Source organism: Ceratotherium simum, chromosome 13 (genome assembly GCF_057802395.1).
Source record: "Ceratotherium simum simum isolate JZ-2026a chromosome 13, ASM5780239v1, whole genome shotgun sequence".
Lineage (NCBI taxonomy): Eukaryota > Metazoa > Chordata > Mammalia > Perissodactyla > Rhinocerotidae > Ceratotherium > Ceratotherium simum.
The window spans coordinates 47035252-47061204 of NC_141912.1; the positions used below are offsets into that span (position 1 = coordinate 47035252).

The 25953-nt window shown below is 42.7% G+C and overlaps 1 protein-coding gene across 2 annotated transcripts in view; it reads right to left on the reverse strand.

The window, feature by feature from the left end:
- Positions 1-25953, reverse strand: part of ADGRF5 (adhesion G protein-coupled receptor F5) — a 53693-nt gene that overhangs the window by 13701 nt on the left and 14039 nt on the right. The window contains exons 3-13 of one of the 2 annotated variants that reach the window (XM_087437874.1): positions 23358-23528; positions 19999-20175; positions 19758-19867; positions 18073-18131; positions 17084-17226; positions 13552-13773; positions 12114-12317; positions 5063-5233; positions 3090-3209; positions 2728-2937; positions 234-446 (exon numbers count right to left, since the gene is read on the reverse strand). In XM_087437874.1, the coding sequence (XP_087294000.1) occupies positions 234-446; positions 2728-2937; positions 3090-3209; positions 5063-5233; positions 12114-12317; positions 13552-13773; positions 17084-17226; positions 18073-18131; positions 19758-19867; positions 19999-20175; positions 23358-23528 (1800 nt within the window). The remainder of the gene's footprint in view (positions 1-233; positions 447-2727; positions 2938-3089; positions 3210-5062; positions 5234-12113; positions 12318-13551; positions 13774-17083; positions 17227-18072; positions 18132-19757; positions 19868-19998; positions 20176-23357; positions 23529-25953) is intronic. The other variant, XM_087437875.1, reaches the window with a different exon arrangement.

The following is a 25953-nucleotide window of genomic DNA, read 5'->3' on the forward strand; positions in this document are numbered from 1 at the left end:
TTCCCACTAAGGAGAATGGGCTCCACTCTCACAGACTCTTAAGATTTTGCCACAACCACAAGACACTGGCCACATAGCAAAATAGAAGATAATGAAGTCTCATGGGATTCTGCTCCGTTACATTCCATCTCTGATACAGTCCGTAGTTTCTTGAATTCTATTTTAAGAGTAAATTTTTAGACTTCACATGTATGAAATAATATGTCCTAACTATTCATCAGTTGGCCTCTTACCAGCAGGAAAGGATGAAGAATCTATATGGAAAGTTACTCTGTAGTCTTCATCCTCCTCTATGCAGCACTTGAAGTGGTGGGAACCTCTGCGTGACACTATAGCTTCCAAAGGATCAACCATGATGTTTGGCTCTAGAGGCAGTGGATGAACGATGACGTCTTTGCTCGCAACACTGTATGAATTCTTATATCTAAATATGCAGTAATAGGTTCCTGAGTGGAAGGAGGCAAAAATGAGATGGAATGAAATCATCGTTCCAAAAAGGCATTTGCTGGGAAGGTTAAGAAGAGGCTTAGTTTTCCCTCTCAAGCTTAGGCAAGTGCACACCACACCATCTTGGACACTGGAGGAGAAAATGCATGATCGACTCCCCTTCTGGTTCGCTATGTATTTGAAGGACTAACCAACAGCCACCTAAATATTCACTTACTTTCAAATAAAATTAAATGGCTTATCCAAAATCATACAGCTTGTTAGGGGTGGAATTGGGTTTCAAACCAGGTTCCTGATACCTGCCCCAAGGCTCTTTCATTAACCTGGGGAATAAATGGGAATTTTGGTACATGCTGGGATGGAGAGAATTTGAAGAGAGCTGTGAGCCAGCTGGAGCACTGGGGGGGTCCGCATCTCTAAGCGATTAGGCTCTTCCGTGTCCAGGACACGGTGGCACCACCAAGGAGTGAAGACAGAGAGGGAGTTAGTTCTTGGGAGAGCTTGACCTATGGACCCTGAGGTTAGATGTCTGACTCTTCTCTATAAAAGTCTAAAGATGAGAGGCTAGCTGACCGTGCTGGAGTGGGAAGAGAACACTTCAGGAGGAATAGCCTACATATCCAGTGCTTGGGGGGCAGAGTGGGCTGTGGAAAGTACTTGGGCTGAGCATCTTGAAAGGGCCTTTTCCCAGTGGACTTTGCACTAGGGGCCATCAGACGATGAGCTACCATTTGAGCCACTGCCACAGAACAGTAGAGGAAGATTATAATAGCACCTACAGGTAAGGGAGACCCTTCGATTTTGTATATACTACTTCTCTTTGCTCCGTCACTGGAGGAGCCAGAGCAGGAGCTAGCCAGAGGGAACCTGGAATGAGGACAGAGAAGAAACTCCTTTCCATTCCTGTTGAGAGGCAGGGAAATTTAAATTCAAGATAAAATAAAAGGGTTGTTGATTTAGAGGAGAATAGATTTTTTTTTTAGTCCCTGAGTATGGGACCATTGATAGTGTAATGTGACTGGAAAAGCTCCTCCTAAGTCATGGCCCGGTCATAGGAGAGAGCAATTGGACAGAGTAGGTGTGAGTTTGCAACCGGAGAAAAATACTCCCATTTCCTGATTGTATACTACCAAGTCCAAACTATAACTAGTTATTTCTATAAGGTTGCCTAGGCTCTACAGGCAGAAATAAGGAAGACCTGGGACTCACAGGATCTGGACTGATTAACCTGATAGTTAATGAAAGGCTTCAGGTGGAATGAGTAAGATTTGGCCACTGGAGCCAGCCTTAGTTTCCCCCTGGCTCTGCCATTTACCAGACGTATAGCCTCAGGTAATTGACTCACCCTCACTGGGCCTCAGGTTCCCCACCTGTAAAATGGCGATAATGATAGCACTATCTTCTAGGTTTATTCTTTTAGGTGAATTAATACACTTAAATACTTAGCACAGTGCCTATCACATAGTAAGGGCTCAATAAATGTCAGCCACTATTGTAGCAGTTTATCAAATTCTCTTTTTATTTTTTTTCCCCCAAATTTGTGTTTCCTCCCAACATGAACAAGGTACAGAGATAAATAGGAAACAAAAATGTTTCTTTCTTTGGAACCAGGCATATAAAAGCTTTACCTAGATTTTTTATAGCACAGTTGGGTGAAACACTCCCAAGAGTCTGATAAAAGTACTTTTAAGAACAATTCTCTTTTGGGGTTGGCCCAGTGTTGTAGTGGTTAAGTTCGTGCACTCTGCTTTGGCAGCCCAGGGTTTGCAGTTTGGGATCCCAGGCGTGGACATACACACCACTTATCAAGCCATGCTGTGGCAGGCGTCCCACATATAAAGTAGAGGAAGATGGTCATGGTTGTTAGCCCAGGGCCAGTCTTCCTCAGGAAAAAAAGAGGAGGATTGGCAATAGATGTTAGCTCAGGGCTAATCTTCCTCACCAAAAAAAAAAAAAAAAAAAAAAATTCCTCTTTCTTAACTTCATGGTAGGAACACAGGCTCTAGAATCAGAGATACTAACTCCAATCCTGACTCTACAACTGCAGTTGTGGAAGCCTAGGTGCATTTGTTATTCTCTCTGAGCCTCAGTTTCCACATCTGTAAAATGAGAATAATGACCTCTTCCCCCAAGGTGCTGATGCCTTAAATGTGACGACACATTTAATGTAAAGTGGCTGACATAGGTGTGTCCCAGGACGGGCCCTCTGGGGATGGTAACTGTTATGGTGTGTTTCCAGGGGTCCAGGCAGCAGAGCAGGGTATCTGGCCTTTCACTCACCCGTCCACTCCCTGGTCGAGGTCTTCACTATCAGTACCGACTCTGCTCCATCAGGATACCTCCTTGTGGTATAGAACCTTTGGTGTATTTTAATTCCAGCAGAAGTGTTCCAGTACACCTCATCATAGTTACTCACATCACTGATGCACTTTATAGAAAAGTTTTGTCCCTCAGAAACAGAAATTGGTTCCGGGGTTATTGTTAGGTTGGCTGAAAAAAGGCAAACAAAACAGACAAAAGAAAACTGACAACAAGCACAATGTTTAGTCTTTCCGGTGACATCGACACACAAGTGAAATTTAAGATAAAGATAGAAAGCATGGGCCATCCTGACTCTACTTGTGTCAACGTGGGATTGGTACCTTGCTGTTCCTGGGCTTTACTTGTTTCTAGGCTGTTCCTGGTGGTGCTCTGAACTGTACTCATTTCCATCACATGCCTTAGGAACTCGTGCACTTCCCCTTTGTGGCTGGAATTATCTCCTGATGATCAGCAGGGCAAAAGGTTGCAAACTTAGGGGTGTTGACTTAACCCAAGCTCCCCTCCATCCTCTCCCGTGACACCTCAAGGGAGACCAAATGGCTCCGTTCTTGTGACAACTCCATTCTCTACTCTTTTAAAATACCCCTTTAAAAACAATACCACATTTTATTTTAATTCCTCTCTCTCTACTTCTCTGTAAAAAGTGACCCTCTCAAGAACAGGACTCTCTCTTCCGTGTCTTTGCACCCCCAGCACTTAGCACTGGATCTAGTACACGGTCAGTGCTTACTAAGCAGAAGACTGATTTCTGGAACTACATTTTTAGTAGTGGGATCGTGAAGTTTATTGCCCAAATAATTACATGTGGACTCTCTCAGGCAAACTAGGATGTGTGAGATCCTAACTATAAGTCTCTACATTTACTCCTCTTTCTAAGAATCTCCTCATAGATTCATGAGGAATTATTCATCAAAAATGTTAACAAGACCCTTACAAATATAAAAGCTTGTATGACCATTCCACTGTTTTTGCCTCTGAATCTGTCTTTCCACTCCTCTTTGAGCATGTCCTCTAGATAGTTGACATTTCAAAAGGCCACTCGTTTCTGTCTTCCATAGGTGAACAACTTCATGCCTTGAGCCCGCTGATGCTGGCCTGCTATTCCAAACAGTGTAAAATCTTATTCTTAGTCATAATCAAAAGAAACCCGGGCTTTCCATAGTACTCTTTAGAAGTAGAGCCAAATGTTCGGAATTCTGAAGCCGAGCAAGAATGGATTAACGCGTCCCTCGCATGCCCCTCGCTGTGTTGGGATCTTGAGATGCCTTTTTAAGGTTTAGCGGAAAGAGTAGAAAGGCTCATGGAATCATGAATTTGGTTCTCTTGCTTCTCAGTTGAGGTCCAAACTACCAGACCAGTGGCAGTGGTTTTCAGCAAAGGCTAAATATGACCCTAAAGACACCCAAAAGCTCACATAATCAGTACAACTCGCAGAGTTAAAACTTGCGGTGGACGACTGCTCTCGCTATAGGAAACCGCAAATTGCTCAAAAAACCCGCGAACTCTTCTACAGCAACAATATTTTCAGATAAACCTGATCTAGCTCTTTGTAAAAATGCTAAGTCATGATTACAGAAAACCAGTCCTTTCTCCAAGTTGTTCAGAGGGGGGTCTGATGATTTATCTAAATAGTTCCTTTTTGTAAGATGAGTGAAAAAACAAGTTTGCCCCATTTTTGCAGGTGGGGATGAAGTTATAAATGCTTTATTATGTGAGGAGAAGAAATGATACTTTTAAGAAGCCTACTGAAGCTGAATTAATTGAAATATAAAAAACACTTGTTACAACCGTAAAATAAGCACAAAGTTTCAGATTATTAAAGGTTTCTGCAGCATTCTCTCCAGAATAGGTGAAACGGGAGAGGTGGAAGCACAGAGGGAGGAGAAGGGTGGTGGGGAATGAGCCAGGCTATTGGAATTCAAGGGAAGGAGAACGAGATTATGGGAGGAAAAAGGGGGAAATTAGGGGTGTTATCCTCATTATAAACTCAATGATCATTTAGGACTAATCTGAGTGTGAAACTCTACCTCTCAGGCCACTTTCGTGTTACCAGCACAATGCAGGCCCTGGCTTCCCTGCAGCCACTTGTCCGCATTCCTACCCTTCCCAGATTCTAATGACTTCATCTGCATTTAAATGGCAGAAGGGACGATCCTCTTCTGTCTCCCACTGTGGGATCTACCCCAACCACCTACCTGGAAGGCCCTGCTTTATTGCTCATAGATATTCCCAAGTGATCAGCAGCCCTTGGTTTGAGGTGCAAGGCTCTAAATTCTAGTGAACGAGTCCTTACCCACAGAGGTGAAAGTCACTTCTATGTTCTTACTGCCTCTGGCTCCGTGGGCGCTGGTGAACTCACACGTGTAGACGACCTTGGTTCCAGCCGACCCACTTAGACACTGAGTTCCGTTGGCCTGGAGGGTGTACCTGCTGCAGCTGGAGTCCATGTCTGTGTCAGAGTTTTCTGCAATGACATAAGTAGTTCTTCTGCCGTCACAGTTGGCTGACTCTCGGATTTAGCAGCAAAGAGGCCACATCAGTGAAAAAGCGTTATTATTTAAATTCGATTTCTTCTCTTTGAATGGAGAGGCAGGATTGTACAGTGGTTAGGTCTGCAGACTCAGGAGTCAGGTGGCCTGGCAGCAGATCCCAAACTCTACCACTTTCTCGCAGGGTGTTGTTGAGAAAGTCACTAAACTACTCTGTGCCTCAGTTTCTCAGTAAAATGGGCATAAATAATAACAGCTATGGCCCAGGACTATAGTCAGGTAAAATGAGTTAATATACGTAAACGCTTAGAACAGCGCCTGGCTGGGACCTGCCCCTAATAAAGACCACTAGTGATAGTCGTTTAAGTGTGAAAAATAAAAAAAGAGTTTGGATATGTTTTCAACTGGAAGGAAAAAAGATGCCAGATTGTTTAGACTATTGTTATTGAAAAGAGGAAGAAACAAGGCTGGGACATCTGATATCCATCCCATTTGAGAAACCTTTTCGTAACTTATTCTCTCCTTCCTAGTCTATATGTTTTAGTGGAAGCTTCAACTTCATGCGTTTTCAGGTTATCAGCAGTTTACCCTTCAAAACAGCTTCCTTTACATTCCCAAGATGCCCTCCAAGCCATCTTCACTTCTTGCCTATGGCTCTATAACACCCTCCTGGTGAATTTTTTCTGCTCCATTCCCTTCACTCTCTCCTCCAACATTGCTTGCTGCCATGTACCCTTAAGACATTCTTCAAACACTGTCAATCTTCCAAAAATTAAAGAAAAAGAATAAACTTCTGATTAGCTCCAATGTAAATGCATCTTTTTCAGCCTTGGCTGGATGATCAATGATATTTGAAATATTTTTATTGATATATAACCAGCTTTTCTCCTCAGTTCCCAAAACGGTTGTTCATAACACCAAACTGGTTTGTATCTTCACCAGCCTTGACTAATTACCTCCTAGTTCATGGGCACAAGTGTCCCTACTCATCTCTAAGGCTCACCCCTCCACTTATTTTTGGAAAGCCCACTTCCTCCAGTGCCTCCAGGACCTTATTCTGTCCTTTATCTTTCCTCTCCCCTGTGTCTTTAATCTTTCCTCACTTCAACCATCAGATATGCTCAAGTCTTCCCTTCCTAAAGTAATCCTTGCCCAATCTAAAAGCTCCCCTAGCCACCAGCACATTTCTTCCTCTCTTCATGCCACATTGCTTCTGCATTCATCACCTTTAGTCTTTCATTCCCACTTTTCAGCAAACCACTGCAATTTGCCTCTTCTCCCTATACTCCACCTAAGGTGTTCCTTTAAGGCCAACTGAGACTCCTTCTTTTCCACATCCAGTGGCTTCTTGTCACGCTCCCTGGACTGCAGCATCCCATTCTGCACACTTTCCCTGTGACTTGGCTCACTTGATTCCATAGGTCCCTCCTGCTTCCTCTCTCTCTTCATCCTTCTTCTGGGTCTTCCTCCCAGGCTCCTCTCCCCTCTGTTCCCTTTTTACATATTGGCGTTCCCCAGGATAGTGGCCTCCCCACACATCCTGATATGGGCTCTTTCCTTACCTTTTTCTCTACTCTCTCGCTGGGCAATCTCATCTACACACATGGCTCCTATTATATCCTGTATTTGGATGACTCCCTACTCTATCTCCAAGAGAAACCTCCTGTTGGAAACTCTAGAAGAAAATTCCCAAGTGCCAAAGCGATGTCTTAGGTACCGCCAACTCAACATGTCCAATCAAGAACTCATCTTTCTTCTCTCCAGGCAAAACATGCACATCTTCTAATGTTTCTTCTCTTTGCTATTGGCAGTTCACAAAATTAAGAATCTTTAAGTCATCTTTAATTACTTGCATTTCCTCACATTCCACTTCCACTCAGTTGTAAAATTTTTTAGATTGCACCTTTGAAACGTCTCACAACTGTCTTATCCACTCCAACCTGTGGTTACCTGCCTGGGTCCCGTTATCTATTATCTGCCAATTGCATACTCTTGAAACTGGGTCTCTATTTTCAGCTAATTACCCCTTCAATCTATTGGCTACACAACCTTAAAATTTATTTTTATTTTCTAAAATTTATTTTTCTAAAGTTCAGCCCTGATCATTTCACTTCTCTCCTTTAACCTTTAAAATCTTACCATTGCCTACAAAATAAAATAATATCTCCTTAGCGTAGTATATGTATTTGTTCACAGTATGATTTCAATCTGCCTCTGTTCTCTTTATTTCGTTCTATATTCCTCTCTTACAGACTAGGTCACAGCCTGGCTCTTCAACATGCCCGTAGCTTCATGCCTTTATGCCTGGGTTCACATCTAGAATATTCTCCTTCCCTCTTCCTCCTGTTGACTCTTACTCATCCTTCAAGGCCCAGCTTCCTCATCAAACTAATGTGCAAGACAATGAACTATGTCAGATGGAGTATATATGGAGATGTACAAAAATAATTGTAATGCACAGTAGATAGATTTCCTAAGAGAAATAAGTATAATATGGAGATTAAAGAAATAAGTATATTATGGAGATAAATATATTATGGAAGGGTGTTTTAGTTGGGAGACTAGGGAAGATTTCAGAGAAGAAGGAAGATTTGCTCTAGGCCTGGAAAGAAATAGATAGAATGGTGGCTGTGCTGTTCTGGTGTGCAGCTGTGTGTGTGTGTATGTGTGTGTGTGAACCAGTACTCCTTGGAGAACTTGGCCTTCCATTAAGCTGCTTCAGGAGCTGGGGCTGGGTGGGGGAGTGGGAGAGTGATAAGCTATGTGGGCTCTAAGCCCCCCATGCTTTTTACAACTCAAGTGGCTCCACTCTGGTGTGCTTTACCCATCAGATGTGTGGTTCTCAACCAAGGGTGATTTGGCCACCCTGGGGAACATTTGGCAATGTTCAGAGACAGTTTTGATTGTTACTACTAGGGGTGCTGCTGGCATCTAGTGAGTAGAGGCCAAAGATGTTGATAAACACCTTGCAATGCACAGGACAGCTAGCCTCAGCAAAGAATTATCAGGCCCCAAAGGTCACTAGCGCCGAGGTTGAGAAATCTTGCATTGGACAACCACATAAGACTTTTCTTGAAGAAAGGATTGTACGGTTAAATCAGAAAACCATTGGTGTACACAGAAGCACAGAAGCAGCAGCACGCTAGTCACGGTTGGGGAAAGCTAAGTAGCCCTGTTAGGCTGAAACACACAGGAAAAGAGTGGAGATGAGGCTCCAAGGAGATAGCGAACTCTGAAAACAAAAGCAAGACCTCTGAATCAGCAGCATTCACGTTGTCCTTCATACAACACCCCTGCGGCTGTGCAACTCGGGGTCCAGCACGGAAGGTACTGAATGCAGCTAATTAAGTTGGTGCTCTGCTTTCTGGAGAAGAGATGGGAGGCAATTACAAGTTTGCTGCTCAAGGTTAGATAATATCCAATGAAGATTCCCCACCACACTGAGGATAAGTGAGGGAATGGTTTTTAAGGCTATCATCATTGTCAGAAAATAGTTATTGTGGCAAATCCAATGTAGTCAACTTGGTTTTAAATGTTTACATTTATCATCTTGGTTTTTCTCCCTCTAAAAGTCTTGTAAAAAGTTGCCATTATCACTATTCAACAGATGAAGGTCTGGAGGTCAGTGAGGTGACTCAACTTGCTCTGCACCAGGAAAAGGGCACGTGGCAGAGCTGGGGTTACAGCTTTTCAGGACTAGGTACTGTCTTACTGGAAAACATGGTTTGTAAGGCTAATTTTTCCAGGGCAGAAGACTTGGCACAAGTTCTTTCCTTTTCTTTTTCTTTTTTTAAATCTAATTTTGTGGGCATTCCTACAAGTAGAGGACCGCTATTTAAAATGGGCTTTGTCTATGGCACTGTCAGGAACACAGAGAAGGACATGGAGGAGGAGGAGAGAGTGGTGGGTGACGAGGTGGAGCCCTTTGCCACGATTGGGGAGACCCCGGGCAGCTCACATAAAGGCTCAGTTTCCCCATGTGTAAAATGAGGGATTGGACAAAATCCATGGTTCTCGCTCCCTCCTGCCCAAAAAAATCACTTGTGAAATTTAAGAAAACATGCCACTGCCCAGAGCCCAAATTCATAGACTGACTTAATTGCTCTAGAGTGGAGCCCTGACAGCTGGTCTTTTAAAAAAACAACGGAGGTGACCCCCATGTGCAACCATGATGGAGGATGGTGCCTCTAACAATGCTACTTCTAGTTGCTTCTCTACTTAGGGCTCACCTCAGTCTCTGAGGCAGGCCTACTTCTGGTGGTGCTTTATAAAGTGACTCAAAAGCCACAAGACTGATTTTTACTCAATAAAGAAAAAAAGCCAGTGTCACTTTTTTATCTCTTACTGACGCCCTGTTTGGCTGCAAAAATAACATTTCAGGCGGCACACAAGCACACGCAATAACACGTGGTCAAAAACGTAAGCGGGGCCGTTGGGAAGAAAAGACACAAGAAGGGAGATTGTGGTGTTTGAGGCTGTTCCCCGTCACCAGTCCCTCGGCGTGCTGTTCCATGTTGTCATATGCCTTCACAGCCAGCCGAGAGGGGGCTGACACCCTCTTGTAAAGACTCAATTGTTTTGTGAATACTCTGCACGACGATAGGCCAAGGGAGTATGGTAGGCAGGGCGAAGAAGAAGTTCATGAACTCATTTGGGGACTGTTCTAACAAAGCGGGAATTAAGGCTCCATTATTTTTTATCATCACACCACATAAGAGGAGCTATGGGGAGACTACAAACTCTATTGCCCTAAATTCCCCCAAGCGGTCAATACGTCCCTAAATAGGCAGAGTAGTACTAGATACGGGCAAAGTAGAAGCGGCACTGATGATAATAACTATTAGTACCTCTATGCTTACTACTACTAGGATATAATATTAATACTATTACTTCTGCTGCCATTAACATTTATATCATCAGTCGGTGCCCGATGATTTGAAAAGCCCCAGAAAGCTCTCTATATTCCAAAAAGACCACCTTCTTAAAGCTGGAAATTCTTTCATTGCTGATTACCTCCTTGCTGTCTTATCCCTTGCCAGAAGTGTTTTCAAAATGAAATGCAACTTTTTCTGAGAAGAGGTAATATATTCACTTCCAAGCCCTTTGGGGTGAATTATTTAGCTAGATTGCTTTCTCCTGACCTGAAAAAGTGGGTGCTAAGAGAACTTGTGGGATTTGGAGAAAGATTGCTGCAGAGACGGGCCAGCAAGGGAGGAGGAAGAGGGCAGAGTGCCGAGAGCAGAGGCTCAATTCATCAGAAAACCGACCGTGTGGGTCCCCAGGTGGCCAGCCCTGGGGCAGGAAATCCATTGTTCTGCAGTCGCTTCAGCTCACACTGGGCAATAGGAGTGTCTGCAGCAGTCTGGCCACGAGAGGCCCGAGCATCTGCACCGCAGACTTCCTGGTTCCTCTGCCAGAGGGCAAGGTTTTTCCCCTCTCCGAGTTGAAAGCCTATAAGTCAGTACCACGGGAACTTTGCAGTGTCTTTCCCCCATCTGTCAGCTCCCTCAGGATGCCTACATCTCCTCTTCCTTAAAAATCAGGGAAGTGACTAAATGTACCATCTGTCAACATTTTCAACAGTTACCAAAGGCCTTTCCCATCCTTCGGAGTTCTTTAGAATGGAATGCAAATGCTGCAGGTGAAATGTGCTTTGCAAATGGATGTGCTCAGGAAAAGTTGCATGTACATTAACCATTATTTTATTTTTTTTATAATTTAATATAGTCTGATAGCAAAGACTCTGTAAAGTAAAGCTTTACCACACTAGTGTATTTCATGGGTGGAGTCACATTTTACTTTAATGATGTTTTACTTTAAAGATGAGCACATAATACTGTCATTTCTTAAGGGAAGAATTGGATCTTGTTATGAGAGGTTTCTAGGCAGAAGACAGTCTTCTGCTTCAGTACAAACTCTGTCAGATCAGCTGGCTCCCGTGCTGGCTCACCAGGCAGGGATAACATAGCCTGGCCAAGACAAACACTGGTCTTGTGAAACAACACCTGAGGTGAGTTCCAACTCTTTCTTTTTTTTCCTATTGTGACAATCTTGGATAAGTCATTTAATACGGACCACAATTTCCTTATTTGCAAATTAGAGGTAAAAATGCCAGCTTCAAACTTGTAGTCAAGTTTAAATGTGACTAAAAGTGATAACATATTTTTAAAAAAATGGTTAATCATAAACAGTTACACAAAAATGAGTCAGTATTGCTATTTTAGTTTATTATTATTATTATTATCATTCATCAGTATAAACTGAAGGGTGGGGAACTTCAAGTCAGATCTCAGATCTAAAACGGAAGCAAACAGGGTCAGAAATCGACATGAAACAATTGAGAGACAAACAGGTCTACACAGAGAGATGAAAAAGCAGAGACACAGCATAATATAAAAGAAAGTGTGGATACCAAAGCAGAGAAATGAGAAGGACAGAAACCAAGAGAAGAGACACAGAAATGAGAAGCTCTAAGTCAGACCCCAAAACAAAGCCAATGACCTTATCCTTAGCTCTTTGCTGAAGATGGAAAGGAAGGTAGGGAAAGGAAGGAAAGGAAAGGAAGCTTCTGTAGATGGGAGATGCTATGGACCTAAGTCATCAGGTCCCTCCCTCTGGGGTCTTCTCTGCCAGGATCTCATCTACAACCCAAGCACGACACTTGTATGTATATATTTTTGAAATTTTGTTCTAGAATGGCTAAGTTGGAGCTGGCATCAAACCTAGTACTTTTTCACAGTCTGAAGCCCGGAAAAAAACAGCATCTGACACTTCCTCTTTCACCCATCGCATCTCCCATTTTTACTTGGCCAAGAGGCAAAAATCTATTTGCAAAAGAGCATCTACCATTCTTACCTTGAATGGTTATTTTCCCCTCTTTCTTCCATTCTATTTTACTCCAATTAGCATTAATCTCACTGCAGCAGTTCAAAGATACAGGATTGTTGTCACACATGACCTTCATTTCTTCATTTGCCAAAATTTGGATGGGGGTAACATCTATTTTTTTTCTGGCCTCATATTCAAAAATATCGAGTGTCAGTTTGCAAATATATTCACCTGCACAGAATACACAAAAGCATTTATTATTACTACATATATATATTTCCTTAGAAGAATGAGAGCCTTGTCTCATGTGTCATGACAGTACATCATGAAACACCATTTTCAAAGGCATCCGAGACTTGGTCTAAACAACCCTCAGGGAACATTCAGGAAGTGCAGAAGATTAATGCAGGTATTTCTGATGCCACCAGGTAAAGAGTAGAGAGATGTTCTAAAGAAATAGCAGAAATCTCAAAGTCTCTGCTAATAAAAGAAAAAAGTGTGGGAAGGGAAGAGGTAGAAAGGAAAAATTGGAAAGCCTTGGAGAATTAGAAGACTATGGATAATTCTGGCATCCTGTTTAACTCTGTGGCAAAATCAGAATCAACAAAGGTGTGCTAGGACCCATATGTCTGCAGCCCAACTTCTCATTCAGAGAAAAAGAGATGCCCCTGTGGACATCTGGGTTACAATGGGGTTATTTTTTCTGTTTTTATTTTTGATGAGGAAGATTCGTTCTGAGCTAACATCTGTTGCCGATCTTCCTCTTTTTTTGCTTGAGGAAGATTAGCCCTGAGCTAACATCTGTGCCAGTCTTCCTTTATTTGGTATGTGGGTCACTGCCATAGCATGGCTAGTTGAGTGGTGTAAGTCCGCACCCAGGATCTGAACCCACGAACCTGGACACCAAAGCAGAGCGTGCCGGACTTAACAACTATGCCACAGGGCCAGCCCCTACAGGGGGATTATTAAATTCTAGAACGTCAGGTTTAAAACTTATGCTTCCGGGTTGCTGGGGGAGGGGAGTGGGGAGGGGCAGGTGGGAGCGACTACAATGGAGTACAAGCAAATTTGGGGGGGGTGACGGATGTGTTCACTATCTTGATTATGGTGATAGTTTCACGTGTATACACATGTCAAACTTATTAAATTGTACACTTTAAATGTGTAGAGTTTATTATATGTCAATTCTACCTCAACAAAGCTGTTCTAAATTTTTAAAAATTAAAAAAAAAAGTCTGCTTTTTGTCTCGAGTTCCAACGAAGCCTTGGTAAGTGTACAAAACTGTATTTGTCTCCAAGGCTGAATTTGCTTAGCTCATATGTCATGGGATTAATTTTCAATTTTGAAAAGTTGCACCTGGTGACTTCCTTTTGAAGAGGAAAACGCTATATACACATTCAATGGTTGGCTTCTTTATGAGCTCTTCATTCCTTTCCTCACCCCAATTATTGGATGGAAACCCACCTGCGTCACCCTGAGTGATGTTGTAGATAGTGAAGTTCGATACTGAGGTCGTGTTGTTGAGCACGGAGGTGTAAATCCAGAATCTGCTGCTGTTCTGGATGTCGGAGCTCCTTTCGACATGGTGCCAGGACACATTGGAGAACGGAACTTCGTTTTCACACACCAGAGTTACTGTATCCCCTTCAAAGATGATTTCTGGTATGACAGAGAACTTAGTTTCATCTGGAAACCCAGAAAAAATGTATTAGGATCCCAAAGCAAATAAATGTACTTGATGCTACCCCCCCAGACTGGATGCCACCACGACGAGGGTTCTCCCGAGGTCTCTACAGCATCTGTGCTGCTGACTAGAAGGAGGCAGCGTGTCCTCCTTGCTCCATCCTTGGGCAGCTGGTATCTGAGGCCCAAAGAGTTACAGCCTGCTGGATACTAGGGACAAGCCTTCCAGTTTGGGGTCTTTGCACACTTAAGAGTTCTTAATGGTAGTAATGAGGATCTCAAAGCTATTTTCAATATTTCAAATAGTCTGGTAGGAAATTGCACATTTGCTTATGAAAAAGCCACACCAGGTAACTTAAACATCAAGTTTCTTTGCTACTGACTCAAATAGTATCAACTGCTTCTTATCAATAACTGATACCTTGTGTTGACTGAATGTTCTGTCCTATGTCTTTGATGAATTAGAAATGGAAAGACAATTCAATTTTTGATAATCAAGTCTGGTTGGGAAATAATTTTTTTTAAGATCTAATACCCATGGGCCCTTAAAAGTGAGAGCTGTATAGACACACAGGTCCAGATTTGAATTCTGGTTCTGTGCCATACATAGCTGTGTGGCTCTGGGGACCTTGCTTAGCCTCTCTGAGCCTCAGCTCCCTTCTCTGGAAAATAGGGGCAGTGAGAGATACCTTGGGAGATGACTAAGGGAACAGTAGCTATTATGGTTTTCATAGTAAAATTCTGGAGAACTATGGCGTTACATCCTTTCATAGACAGAAATAAAAACATAGTATTTGCTATTTTTGTACATGTTTTTATGGTTGTCCTTTGCTTACACAACTTTCCCTCTAAGCTGTTTCTTGTGCTATGTCCTTCGTGAGTTCTGTGTTTCAAGGAAATCAGAGGAGCGGGTGAGGAGGCTCTGTGAGGCCTCTTTTGTATGGGGCTCGATGCTCAGGCCAGATTCTCTCCATAGTGTAAACATGGGATAAAACACCATAAGATTACTCCGGGGTGGTATGATGCTCTAGCCAAAAGAACAAGGCATCTAAAAATTTCTTATCACTTTTTTTAGGCTCCTGAGTAAAATAAGATTTAAAAAAATCACATTCATCTATTAGGAAGCAAGGCCATCTGTGAATATTAATGTAATGAACTGACATTGAAGTCACACAAATTTGTGTTACTTACTATGTGTCCTTGAACAAATTATTTACCCTCTCTAAGTTTCCATGTTCTCATCTGTAAAATGGAGATAATAATATCTACCTCACAAGATATATGAAGATGAAATATGTACAACACACTGGCTTAACACAGAAAAGACTCAATAACAGTGTCCCTCTTTTCATTACTATCGTTGCTAATAACTATGATTAGTAAAACTGCCAGTATCATATAGTTAAATGGAATGGATCATAAATATATTGAGAGTGATTAAAGAAAAGGGTATACTGGTTAAGGGACCCTGCTGGTTAATCAAACATCACCAGAGGATTAATATATGACAAAATGAATGGAGCTATTCTGAAGATTGCCATGAGCCTTTGTGTTTCATAAAGACAGATTGAAAAATAAGTTCCTGATACCAACTCATTCATGCAGCGTTTTTCTTTCTTGTTCTTCTCCTCTCTCTTGTCTTCTAAATATAATTATAATTTTTTAAAAACACCTAGTCACTTGACTTTTTTGGATATTTGTATTCTGGGTAAACACCACCACCACCACGGAGAGCAGGATGGTGTCTGCTTTCCCTATGGAATTGCACATGACAAGTCCGTGCTTATCGGTCTAAGGCTGTGCATATCACAGATCACATTCTGGTCTTCGAAGGAGGGCAGAGATGGATGTAGAAGGGTGTGTTGGGTGCCATTCACAACGACTTCATTGCTCTTTGGAAGAATAACCCGCAGATACTAAAGCCCCTTTGTGAACTGTACTGTCAGCAGTGTTTCTGGACTGACGGTCACCCACCCATCAGGAGAACGGCTGGACACTTACTCATTTCAGTGGCTGACTATCCTCAGCACAACTGAAATTTCTGGGAAAGAGTAATCATAACTGAAGCTCACCTATGCTAAAGGCTGCTATTCTCCTATGCCCTCTGAACCATAAATAAAAAGAATTTTTCGGGGCAATGTGTCTGCTGGTTGGTGGGGTGGCATTGGGTCGGGGAGCAGTGGTCTTGCTGGGATTGCTTCTGTGTGAGTCCACACTCGGGCCACTTGTTCCTCTTCCTTTAATGTTCTGGTTTTCATCCAGGTTGTTGCTGCCTCATCTATTCTGAATTTTTACTTTGCTATTTTATCTTGCTTATGTTGAAGCACTTTCTTACCATTGTGTATATCTCTTCCAGTATTTTATTTTTAAAAATGAGCTGATGTCTAAAAATACCAGCAGAGAATGTCAAGAGAAAGAATATAAACCTATTGTGAGGATGGCCTCGCTCCTGAGAAGGGGCGCCCTTTCTCCTGGTTGTGCCTGCAACAGTCAGCTCAGTGCCTCCCCAACCGTGGACAATGTTGCTCCAAAGAGGAATTGCCATCACGCCGGAACTGTGGACCTGAGTTATCCAGAACATCCGCTGGCCAATTCTTGCCCACCAAATCTCTGCCCAGCTGGCTCGCCTTCCTACCCCGCCAGTAACAATATGTCCCCCCACCTAATAACACAACAGAGCCCAACTCTGTACCCCATTTGTAAAATGGGGAAGAATATCTAAAATCCCAGGATTCTTACCACTGTTATATATGATCCAAAGCAGTGGTTCTCAAACTTTCCCCTGCATCAGAATCACCTGGAGGGCTTGTTGAAACATAGACTGGCCCGGTTGATCTGAGGTGGCCCCAAGAATATGCCTTTATAACAAGTTCCAGGTAGTGCTGATGGTGCTGGCCTGGGGGCCACACTTTGAGAACTACTGCTCTAAAATAACAATGGTTCCCTATTTAATATCAATACATTTCATGACTATCCCAACCCCTACCACAATGTTAGCTTTACTTTTCTGAATGTTTTGGGTCTGTTAATTAAAAAAAAATCCATAAATCCAGGTGGCTCTGTAGCCCCATTGTAAAATCTTTCCCCACTGAAAATGCCTCCTCCAACTGCAGTGACACTAGTCTGGTTGGGAGGCTTTGCACTGGCTTAAGACGGGGAGACAGCACATAAACCTTTATGCCAGGAACGAGAGCGTCTGTCTCCACGGAGGACATCGTAATGTAAGTTCCCAGGTTTAAGCATAATGATGAACATTATTACCATATCTAAATAGAATCTACATATAGGAAAAATGTAGCAATGTTCTACTTACTACTAGTAACTGCTTGAAAGGAGCTGTAGTCCATTTTGTAGGTCTGATTGAGGTTCTGTAATACTTGCTCATTCGCTTTATGCATTAATTCAGGTGATGTTGTTTTAGTCGTGACTTCGTATGTCACAACCACACTTCCGGGCCTGGACGGAGACCACTCAGTTCAGTAAAACAGTAACTGACCTGAAAGAGTCTAGACCCTTATGGTTTATTTGCATAAGAAAATAAAATGACAGGAACAGCCCGGGTACTTTTATCTTCAAGGGTTCACTGAAATCAACCTGCTTTCAAAGCTCTAGTTGAAAGCCAAGGCAGGGCTCATAAATGTCTACAGACAGGTAACATAAATAAACAAAATACCAGACAGGGAAGAGGGAACTGAATCACATCAGCAGGTCATAGGGTGGCAGCCACAATGCAGACACCGTTGTCATACAACCATGCTGGCCCGGGGTTACCAGATATGCTGAATGTCAGGTGAAGCCAAAAGCCTGAATGTTTCTGTAAACATTCTTAATTTTTAAAATTGGCAACAAACTTTTAGAAACTCTGTATAAACCCACTCAGGGCTGCCAGAGTGCCCAGCACCAAGGGGAGCCATTCACACAGCAGCATGCAACTCTGCAGTTGTAGCTGGCTGGTCAACTTTCCTTAAATAAAAGCATCATTGCATGACATTATTTCATTTTTATATTTCTGAACTCCCTAGACGACAAGCTTCTCCCAGATCTTTGCAAAATTCTTGCATGCATAAAATGAACACAAGGCTTGTTCTCACCTTCCTTCTAAGTAGGTACATCTGTAAGGAGTGAGCTACAGTTCTTGGTATTTCCTTCCCCTTTAAGGCTGCAATCTGGCATTGTCTTCGCCTCTATCGAATTGCTCCTGTTGAGTGTCCCAGATGATGGCCCTCTAACGGGCTTTTTCTCCTTCACTAATGTGTTGATCTTTGCCAATGGACAGAAATGACCTAATTACAGCATTCTTACCTGAAGCCTGTCACAGTCACCAATTTGAAGCCTGGTAAAATCCGGTAACCTTTCCAGAACTGGAAAATAAAGCAAGACAAGTGTCATGTATCAAGGTCCAGTGGGATATATGTCAAAAGACTTTAAACAGAGTAAAAAGTGTGTTTTCCTTATCACCCTGGGTAAAATTTTCTCCTGTATATGTTGTTAGCGCCAGCATCAGCAGATCTTTGCAGAAGTAATTCCTGTCTACCTATGTCAGTGTGGGTTCTCTGAGAAGCAAACACTAGATTAAATGTGCAAAAAATTTACTCGGGGAAATGCCTAGGAGAGAAAATGTGGAGGCAGCGAGGAAGGCAGGGAGAGCCCTCAGACCCCAAGTGAAAGAGAGCAGGAAGGGAGGTTGGATGAAATCATCCTAGACTGAGCTTGGAAAGGCTCAGTATGGCCTTCAAAGGAGTCCCATGTCTGCCAGACACAGACCTGCCGTGCTCATGCATTAGCAGCGAGCAGCAAGCACTGCCATGGGTTTCAGAAGCAGCAGCTGTGGCCCTTGGTCAATTACATCCCCTGTAGTTGGAGATCTGTGATGGGCATTCACATGGCTGCTACACTGCCTGATCCCTCACTTAACATATTGCAGCACTGGTTGAGCCAATGTGGTTTTTGATGATGTTTTCACTCCACTTTGTTTCTCTGAGTACCAACCCCACAGGAGATTCAATCTGACTCAAGTCACATTCACAGGACAGGTGCAATGTGCAAATTACTGAGCCAGGTACCCAGATGGGTAGGACCCAAGGATTAACATGTAACTCTATCTTTCCTCAAAAGTATATAATTCAGTGTAGTGTGTGTGTGTGTGTGTGGAGGGTTCTCATGCTGTGTAGAACTATAACATGCCAAATATGCAAATCAGATGTCCAAGAGCTCTTCTGTGTCAGCACTTCATCATGGCACCCATGGAAAATGATACTTGTGTGGCACACTGGGGTAAGCTAGAGGCTGCTCCTGGCCTAAGGCAGGGGCTCGGCTGCCCACAGAGCTAAGGGAACTCATTATCCCAGCCCACCTGTAGTAATTTCTGCTACACCAGTTGGGGAGCTCTATTCCAAATGAGTGAACTCAACCATTTAGGTTTAGATGAATTAATCCAAAGTAAAGCACTTTGAATAGTGTCTGGCACACAGTTAACACTTAGGGAATATTCTCACTCAGGGAAGAACACTCAGAGAATATTTTTACGTGAGTAAATTTAAATCTGTCTTAAGTGTGAATGCCTAGGGACCACCAGTATAGAGTGGTTTGGAACCCTCTGAAACTTAGGGCTGGTCTGCCCTAAAAGTGTGATGGGTTTCATCCATGTGTTGTGTGAATACGACTAGAAAGGCATCATCTGGTGCTTCTAGACCAGGTTCTTGGGCCTCTGAATAGGTTTCAGTGAGGTGATACCATCAAATCTTATCTGAATCAATTCTACCCTAGGAAGATGCTCCACCTACAGGTCAAAATGATGTCAAACCATCCCCTGAACACTATTTGAATTGAGCACTTCTTAATTCACCATTCCAGATGTAAAGGAATAATTTTGACATCCACATTCATAAATTCTGAGAGATTCAAGCAAACTATCCACTGTAAATGCAATAGATTCAGTTCAGCCCAAAGAATTTGTTCATTAAGAGGCTCCTAGGGCCAAAACCTACCGCTGTTTCCAAGTCAGTCTTGTAGGACCTATAGAGGGCAGAGGAAGAGTTCCTGAGGTCTTCTTGAAAGCCCACATTGAGTCTGACCGACATTCTCAGGGTAACATCTGCTGAAAAAATACAGGGCAATATTTAAAAATCTCATATTAGCATTTGAGTACACACAGGACAGAGAAACATTTGCTTGAGTTGACATAAAACAGCCATTCAACAAACAAACATTTAATGAGCAGTTACTTACCTCCCCGGAGTTGGCAAAAAGGTCCCTTAGGAGGCAGTCCTTTAAGGCAACTGCAATGATGTCCTGCAGGGGAGTTGCCGTGGTCGTGACATGTGAGATTGTGGAGGCACCTTTCCTGAGGCCACCTATAGCCTGTCTCACAGGAGCACCAGATTTCATTTCCAGTAGGTCTGCAGACTATCACCAACCAGAACAGTGAGGAGAGAAAATGTGGTCACTATCTCTGCATTTATAAACTACAAGTATTTATACTTGTAGGAAATCCTAAGTTGACTCCATATTGCCCTTCTGGGAAGTTCTCTGGCACTGCATGAGATTCCCTTGATTCCTGTATGTATCACCACGCTATTCGGCATGGCCATCCAAAAGGTGACTACTCTGACTATCCATATTAGGGGATGCTTACAATGATAACAAGATAAATAGATTCCTGAACATGGAAGGTATGGTAGCCAGCCTCCAAGATGGCCCCCGACCATCCCTGCCTCTGGGCATTCACACTCCTTTGTAGTTCTCTCTCATATTGTACTCTGGTTGGTCTGTGTGACCAATAGAATATAGCAGAAGTGATGATACATCACTTCTGAGATTAGGTTATAAAAGACACTGTGGCTTCTCTCTTGGTTGTCCTCTCTCTCTCTCATCACCCCCTCTGAGGGAAGCCAGCTACCATCGCATGAGGACATGTCATGGAGTGGCCCACAGGGTGAGGAACTGAGGTCTCCAGCCAATACGCAGTGAGGAACTGAGCCTGCCAACAACCACACAAGTGAGCCGGGACGTGGATTTCCCAGCTCCAGGTGAGCCTTCAGATGACTGCAGTGCTGGCCAATAGCTTGACCACAACCTCATGAGAGACTCTGAGCCAGAGCCATCCAGCTAAGCTCCTCCCAGATTTCTGGCCCTCAGAAACTGTGTGACATAATCTATGTTTGTTGTTTTAAGATGATAAGTTTTGGGGTAATTTGTTATGCAGCAATAGATAACAAATATAGAATACAAATAAAATTGTGCCTTTTACATTTCAATTCAAATGCAAACGGCCCAAACAAAAACTGATCCCACTGGGGACACTGAAAAATGCTCTGAAAATGGTGCTTTGAATTTATTTCTAAAACTGGATCAAAGTCATATTGCTGGGAGCTGTTTGTTCTGCAGATGGGCACCTAGGCATAGGCCCACCAACTGGCCACCCAAAGGAAAACCATCAAACGACTGTTCCTGAAATAGGAGGGACAACCAAGTTCCGTGACTCTTTGGACACTAATGCAGTCCCATGCTCTAGAAGTAGGTGGAGGTTGAGCAGATGCATAAGGAACAGAGGAAATTAGGGATGCTAGTGAGGGAGGTGAACATTGGCTGAGGGTAATTTGAAGGGAGCCAACAAGACTGCCTTTGTCAAACTCTCTCCTACTGACCTGAAATCCCACTACTAAAGCATTTCTTGTTTTGATTTGTCTGTTTTTGAGAGGGATGTGCGGGTAGTATTTGCAGAACTTTTGACTCCCATGTAAAATACAAGCATGCCTTAGGAGGATGGCAAAAGCTATTTCCTCCAGACCACCTACCACATTCCAGATATTGTTTAGTGCTTTACACACATTGCCTAGCCTTAAAAATCCTCAGTTTTGTTTACTATTATCAAAAATGTCTTTCTTGAAAGGATCATTGGTAAGCTGTTCGAGAGTGAGCAGGGGGAAGCATGGGAAGAGGAGAATGGAGAAAATTTGGGGTGCTTAGACATTAGTACCATGGTCAGTAAGTCTAACCTCCATTACCCACCCATCCCATCCACTCCCCTTTGAGGTCAACTCTCCCCAGCCGTCTTGCTGGTCCTGAGAGCCATGAGTCTCAGGCTCTCTCAGTTAGCTATCAGAAGGATTCACCTCCCCAACGTGGGAATGGCCAGTCTTGCTGCCAGGATAAATTAAACTTTCCAAGGGCATTTACATCTTAAAAGAGAAACTTGTTAACCCAAGTTGTAAATTGACTAACCCAACATCTAAACTTGTGTTAACAAGTTCCTAAAATGGTATAAATAGCAGAGCCCCTTGAAGTCATGCCATTTCCAGTAGAACAAAATAAATCAGAGTTTGTCAATATGTCTACATTGAGTGTACATAACATGAACTCACAACTAAAGCTCAAGTATCCATAATCACAAGCTGTTCAATGAAAATAAACTACTTATTTATTTGATAATTACTGGTTTATTTTGTTTACTAGATTTGCTTTCTAGCACCCAAATACACACCCAAGGTTTCCTTAAAAAAAATTGGGAGGCAAAACAAAATTGACTAAAAATCTATCAAAAAATTAATTTTTCCCCATAAATAGAAGCAATAATTTTAGAGGCAGAAGACCTGTGCTGAGTAGGAACATAGAAGGGTGTTTCCTATGTTGCTACAATGTACATTAGTTTTGTGAGATGTTCTATGGAAAAGAGTCCTGTGTGCAAATACATTTGAGGAACACAGAGTAAACTTCCCACTGCTGGAGGACTCACAGTGCATGCTGGCATCCTATCAGAGAACCACTAACTTGAGGAAATTAATGCTAACGTCGAATTTGATGGGAAGTGGCATCCAAAGGGAGCCACAAGGCAGCCATTTCAGGTTCAGGTAGCATATATTAAGAATCAAAAATTAAGATGCATAGACTGATATGGTGATAGACTATTTGAAATATGAGAATTCAAATAGATTTTGAAAAATAAGAATTTTATTTTTGCCTCCATTTTAGAATCATGAAACCCAACATCTGTTACTGCTTTGCAATTTACAAAGCAGTAACCTTTTTTAGGACAAGGGACAGTCCCATCTTACAGCTTCTCAGATGATGGTCCTCTGAGAAATAGGAGAGCTAGCATGACTTTGAAAGAGAGTCAGTGTCCAGAAAATCCGATCCCATAGCCTGGGGGTTTCTGGTTCATGCCTTGCTTCTGACCCAGGCGTGTACCTGGTTCCTATTTCCTGACCCATGATGCCAAAAAGAAGGAAACTTGCTACTTATTAATATCCTCAACCACTCCTTGCTATCTATACCCACTGATTGCCCAGGGGAAGAGGACCCCGTAGTTTGTCATGAAGGACCTGGCAGTATGACCACTTTGCAACAACCACACACAAACCACCAAGCAAACATTTTGCTACCATTTAAAATAAGGAAACTGGCTGCAGAGTTTGCCAATAAGGGCTTCATTCTGGAAGGCTGTGAAGTCATAAAATCAGACCCATAAGGACTGTTGGGTCATTTCACTTGCCTACTAAGTATAATTTTCTCTAATGGTCAGGAGTTCAGACAGCCTTTCTCCTGACATGTCCCATCCTCCATTCTAAAGTGATGGGTCTTTTACTCACCTGTTGTCACTGCTATGCTCAAAATGTTGGTGGCTTGGTCAGTGCTGTTCCCTTGAATTGGAAAACTGAGGCTGTTCAAATGAGCTTTGAGAGGCTCCAGGAAGGAGGCATTTTCAAAACTGATCTCAATGTCAACGGTGTGCTCTTCAGCCGCAAGGCTACTCGAGGCAACTGGAATGAAACCACACGAAGGCTGTGAGAACACACCGTGGGTGACAGAGAGAGAACGTGATGGACATGTCAGCATTTAAGGGTAATTCCACGACCATGTGGATGCTGGACATAACAGCCTTTAAGAATTTCTAATGAAACTTTTTAGAGAAAAAGAAGAGTTTGTCAACTCACCAGTGCCAAGCCCCCCTCATGGCGTTCCTGCTCTATGACCCTACTATTTAAAGGAGAAAGGCAATGCAGTGGTCTCTGGCCATCTGAGAGATTCAAAGGCTGAGCTCAGGACTTGCCCTTCCTCTCCGTGCCCCCCCCCCCTTGGTGTCCCAGGCCAAGGACTGCTGTGTGGAGAATGGACTGTAGGGGGCAAGAATAGAAGCAGGGAGACCTAGCAAGGAGGCCTTGACAACAGTCTAGACAATAAACGCTATATTCCTGACTCACAGGAATGAGTCAGGGTGTTTCCAACACCATTCAATTGACACGCAGGTATTTTGAGAGCTGAACTGTGCATGGTTTGAAGACCTCTGGGAAAAGCCATCCAGTTAATTACCTTTGCTCTAAGCCTATGCACACAGTACGAGCTCTGTGTTCTTACTCTGTAACTCTGGTGTCCAGAACATGATAGGCACTCAACAAAAGCAAAATTGGCAAATTGGAAAGTAAAATAAAAGATATCTTCAGCTCTTCATTGCTTTTCCAAATTGTCTCTAGGCTGGTTAACTGGCTGGCATTCTAGCTGAATCTGCTCCTCAACACATGCCCACTGCAGGCAAGCCGGACAATATACATTGGAGTATTCTTTCATAGTTTCCTGTATTACACTGTCTGGTCCACTAGGTGTAAGCTTCTCAAGGGCAGGAACTATTTCTTTCACTTCTCACAACCTTACTCCATCTGGCACGGAGCTCACCACAAACAAATACATGCCCAATTAGTTCTTGTTAAACCTGTGACTCTCTGTTACTGCTAGAATCTTTGGCTCATTCTTGGCTGAAACACGTAACTGGAGCAGAAGCCATGGGCTAGGTTAGTAGTTAATGAAGAACCTTCAAAGAATAGGAGAATTTTTTACACAGCTGTGTTAAGAAGACCAATTGTGGCTTTTCTTGTCAGTCAAATAAGAAAAAGATTAGTGAATACTTGCAAAACCATCACTTTAAAATTTAAGTCAAACCTGAAAATATGATGTATATTTTACCATAAAATTGAAATTCTACGTCCATTTTCTAAAAGGGCAAAGAATTTTCCCGCAATATTGCAAGATTTGTTTTAAGTTTCCCAAGGAATATTGATGTGAAGCACTAAAATAGAGTAAGTTTATTATGAGAAACTCCCACTGATAAATGTTTGTTGCAGAAGGCTATAACATTTGTTCACTTAGAGTTGTAAACTATATTTGTCTTAGAAGGTTGGTTTTACTCATCAATCTTGAGAATTTTTTCATTTTGGCATCATTCAACTTGCTGTAATTAACTCAAACTGTCTCAAAAAAAAGTCTTTGCAGATTTCGTTAAAATTAAGAATGCATATTTCGGTATATTTCCTCCTTATAAAAATGTATTTACAAGTAGAACAAAGTGACTTTTAAAACCAGTGTGGAATCACAGTGTCTAGTGATACGTGGGTTTGCCTTAAATTTCCTGTTTTCTCTCTGATTCTCAAGCGTTTAGTGATGGAAACAACCTTCCTGGAAGAAATGCTAATTTTATTTTGCGTGATCCTAACTCTAGACACAGTATGTTGCCTGCTGGGGGCATTTGCAAGGAGGGCTGCTGCATGGTATTTACAAGGTCTGCCTTAGAGCACATTCTTTTTCCTGAAAAGTACTGCAGCAATGTTTATACCCTCCAGAGGATTCACTGGCTCCAGGATCCTCTTTGCCGTGGTCAGTCTACTCTCCTCCCATGAATGTAAACAGGATTTCCTGGACGGTAGCTGCTTTTGAGATGAGTGAGATCAATAACAATTCCCTATCACCCACTTCATCATCTGCATTGTTGCATCCCAGGGTCTGATCCCAGGATAATATCACCGCTGCCTGAGGGCAACGTCCATCCCTGAGCCCACCCGTCTGTGCTCTTTACAGACATAATTGTAGGACAAGCATGTGCCTGGAAAGCACATGGTGATTCATGGATGTCATCATTCCTCACCAAACTAAGGCAGTTCTTCCACTGAGATATTACAAGGAGCTGAGCCAAAAGCTTAAAATACCCAGAGGGAAGTTCCTGTGGCTTTAGTGAGTTCCTGTCTAAGGGATTTGTGCAGCTGTTAATTAAAGCGCCAGCCTCTAAGACTCTCTTTCTCTCATCCACCGTTTCTGTTCTTCAACAACTTCTAAGGGAGTTTCAGAATGGCCCTCAGCCTGAGCACAACTTCCCCCTAGAGACCGATAAGGATGAGGAATTTCTAATACAGAAGGAAA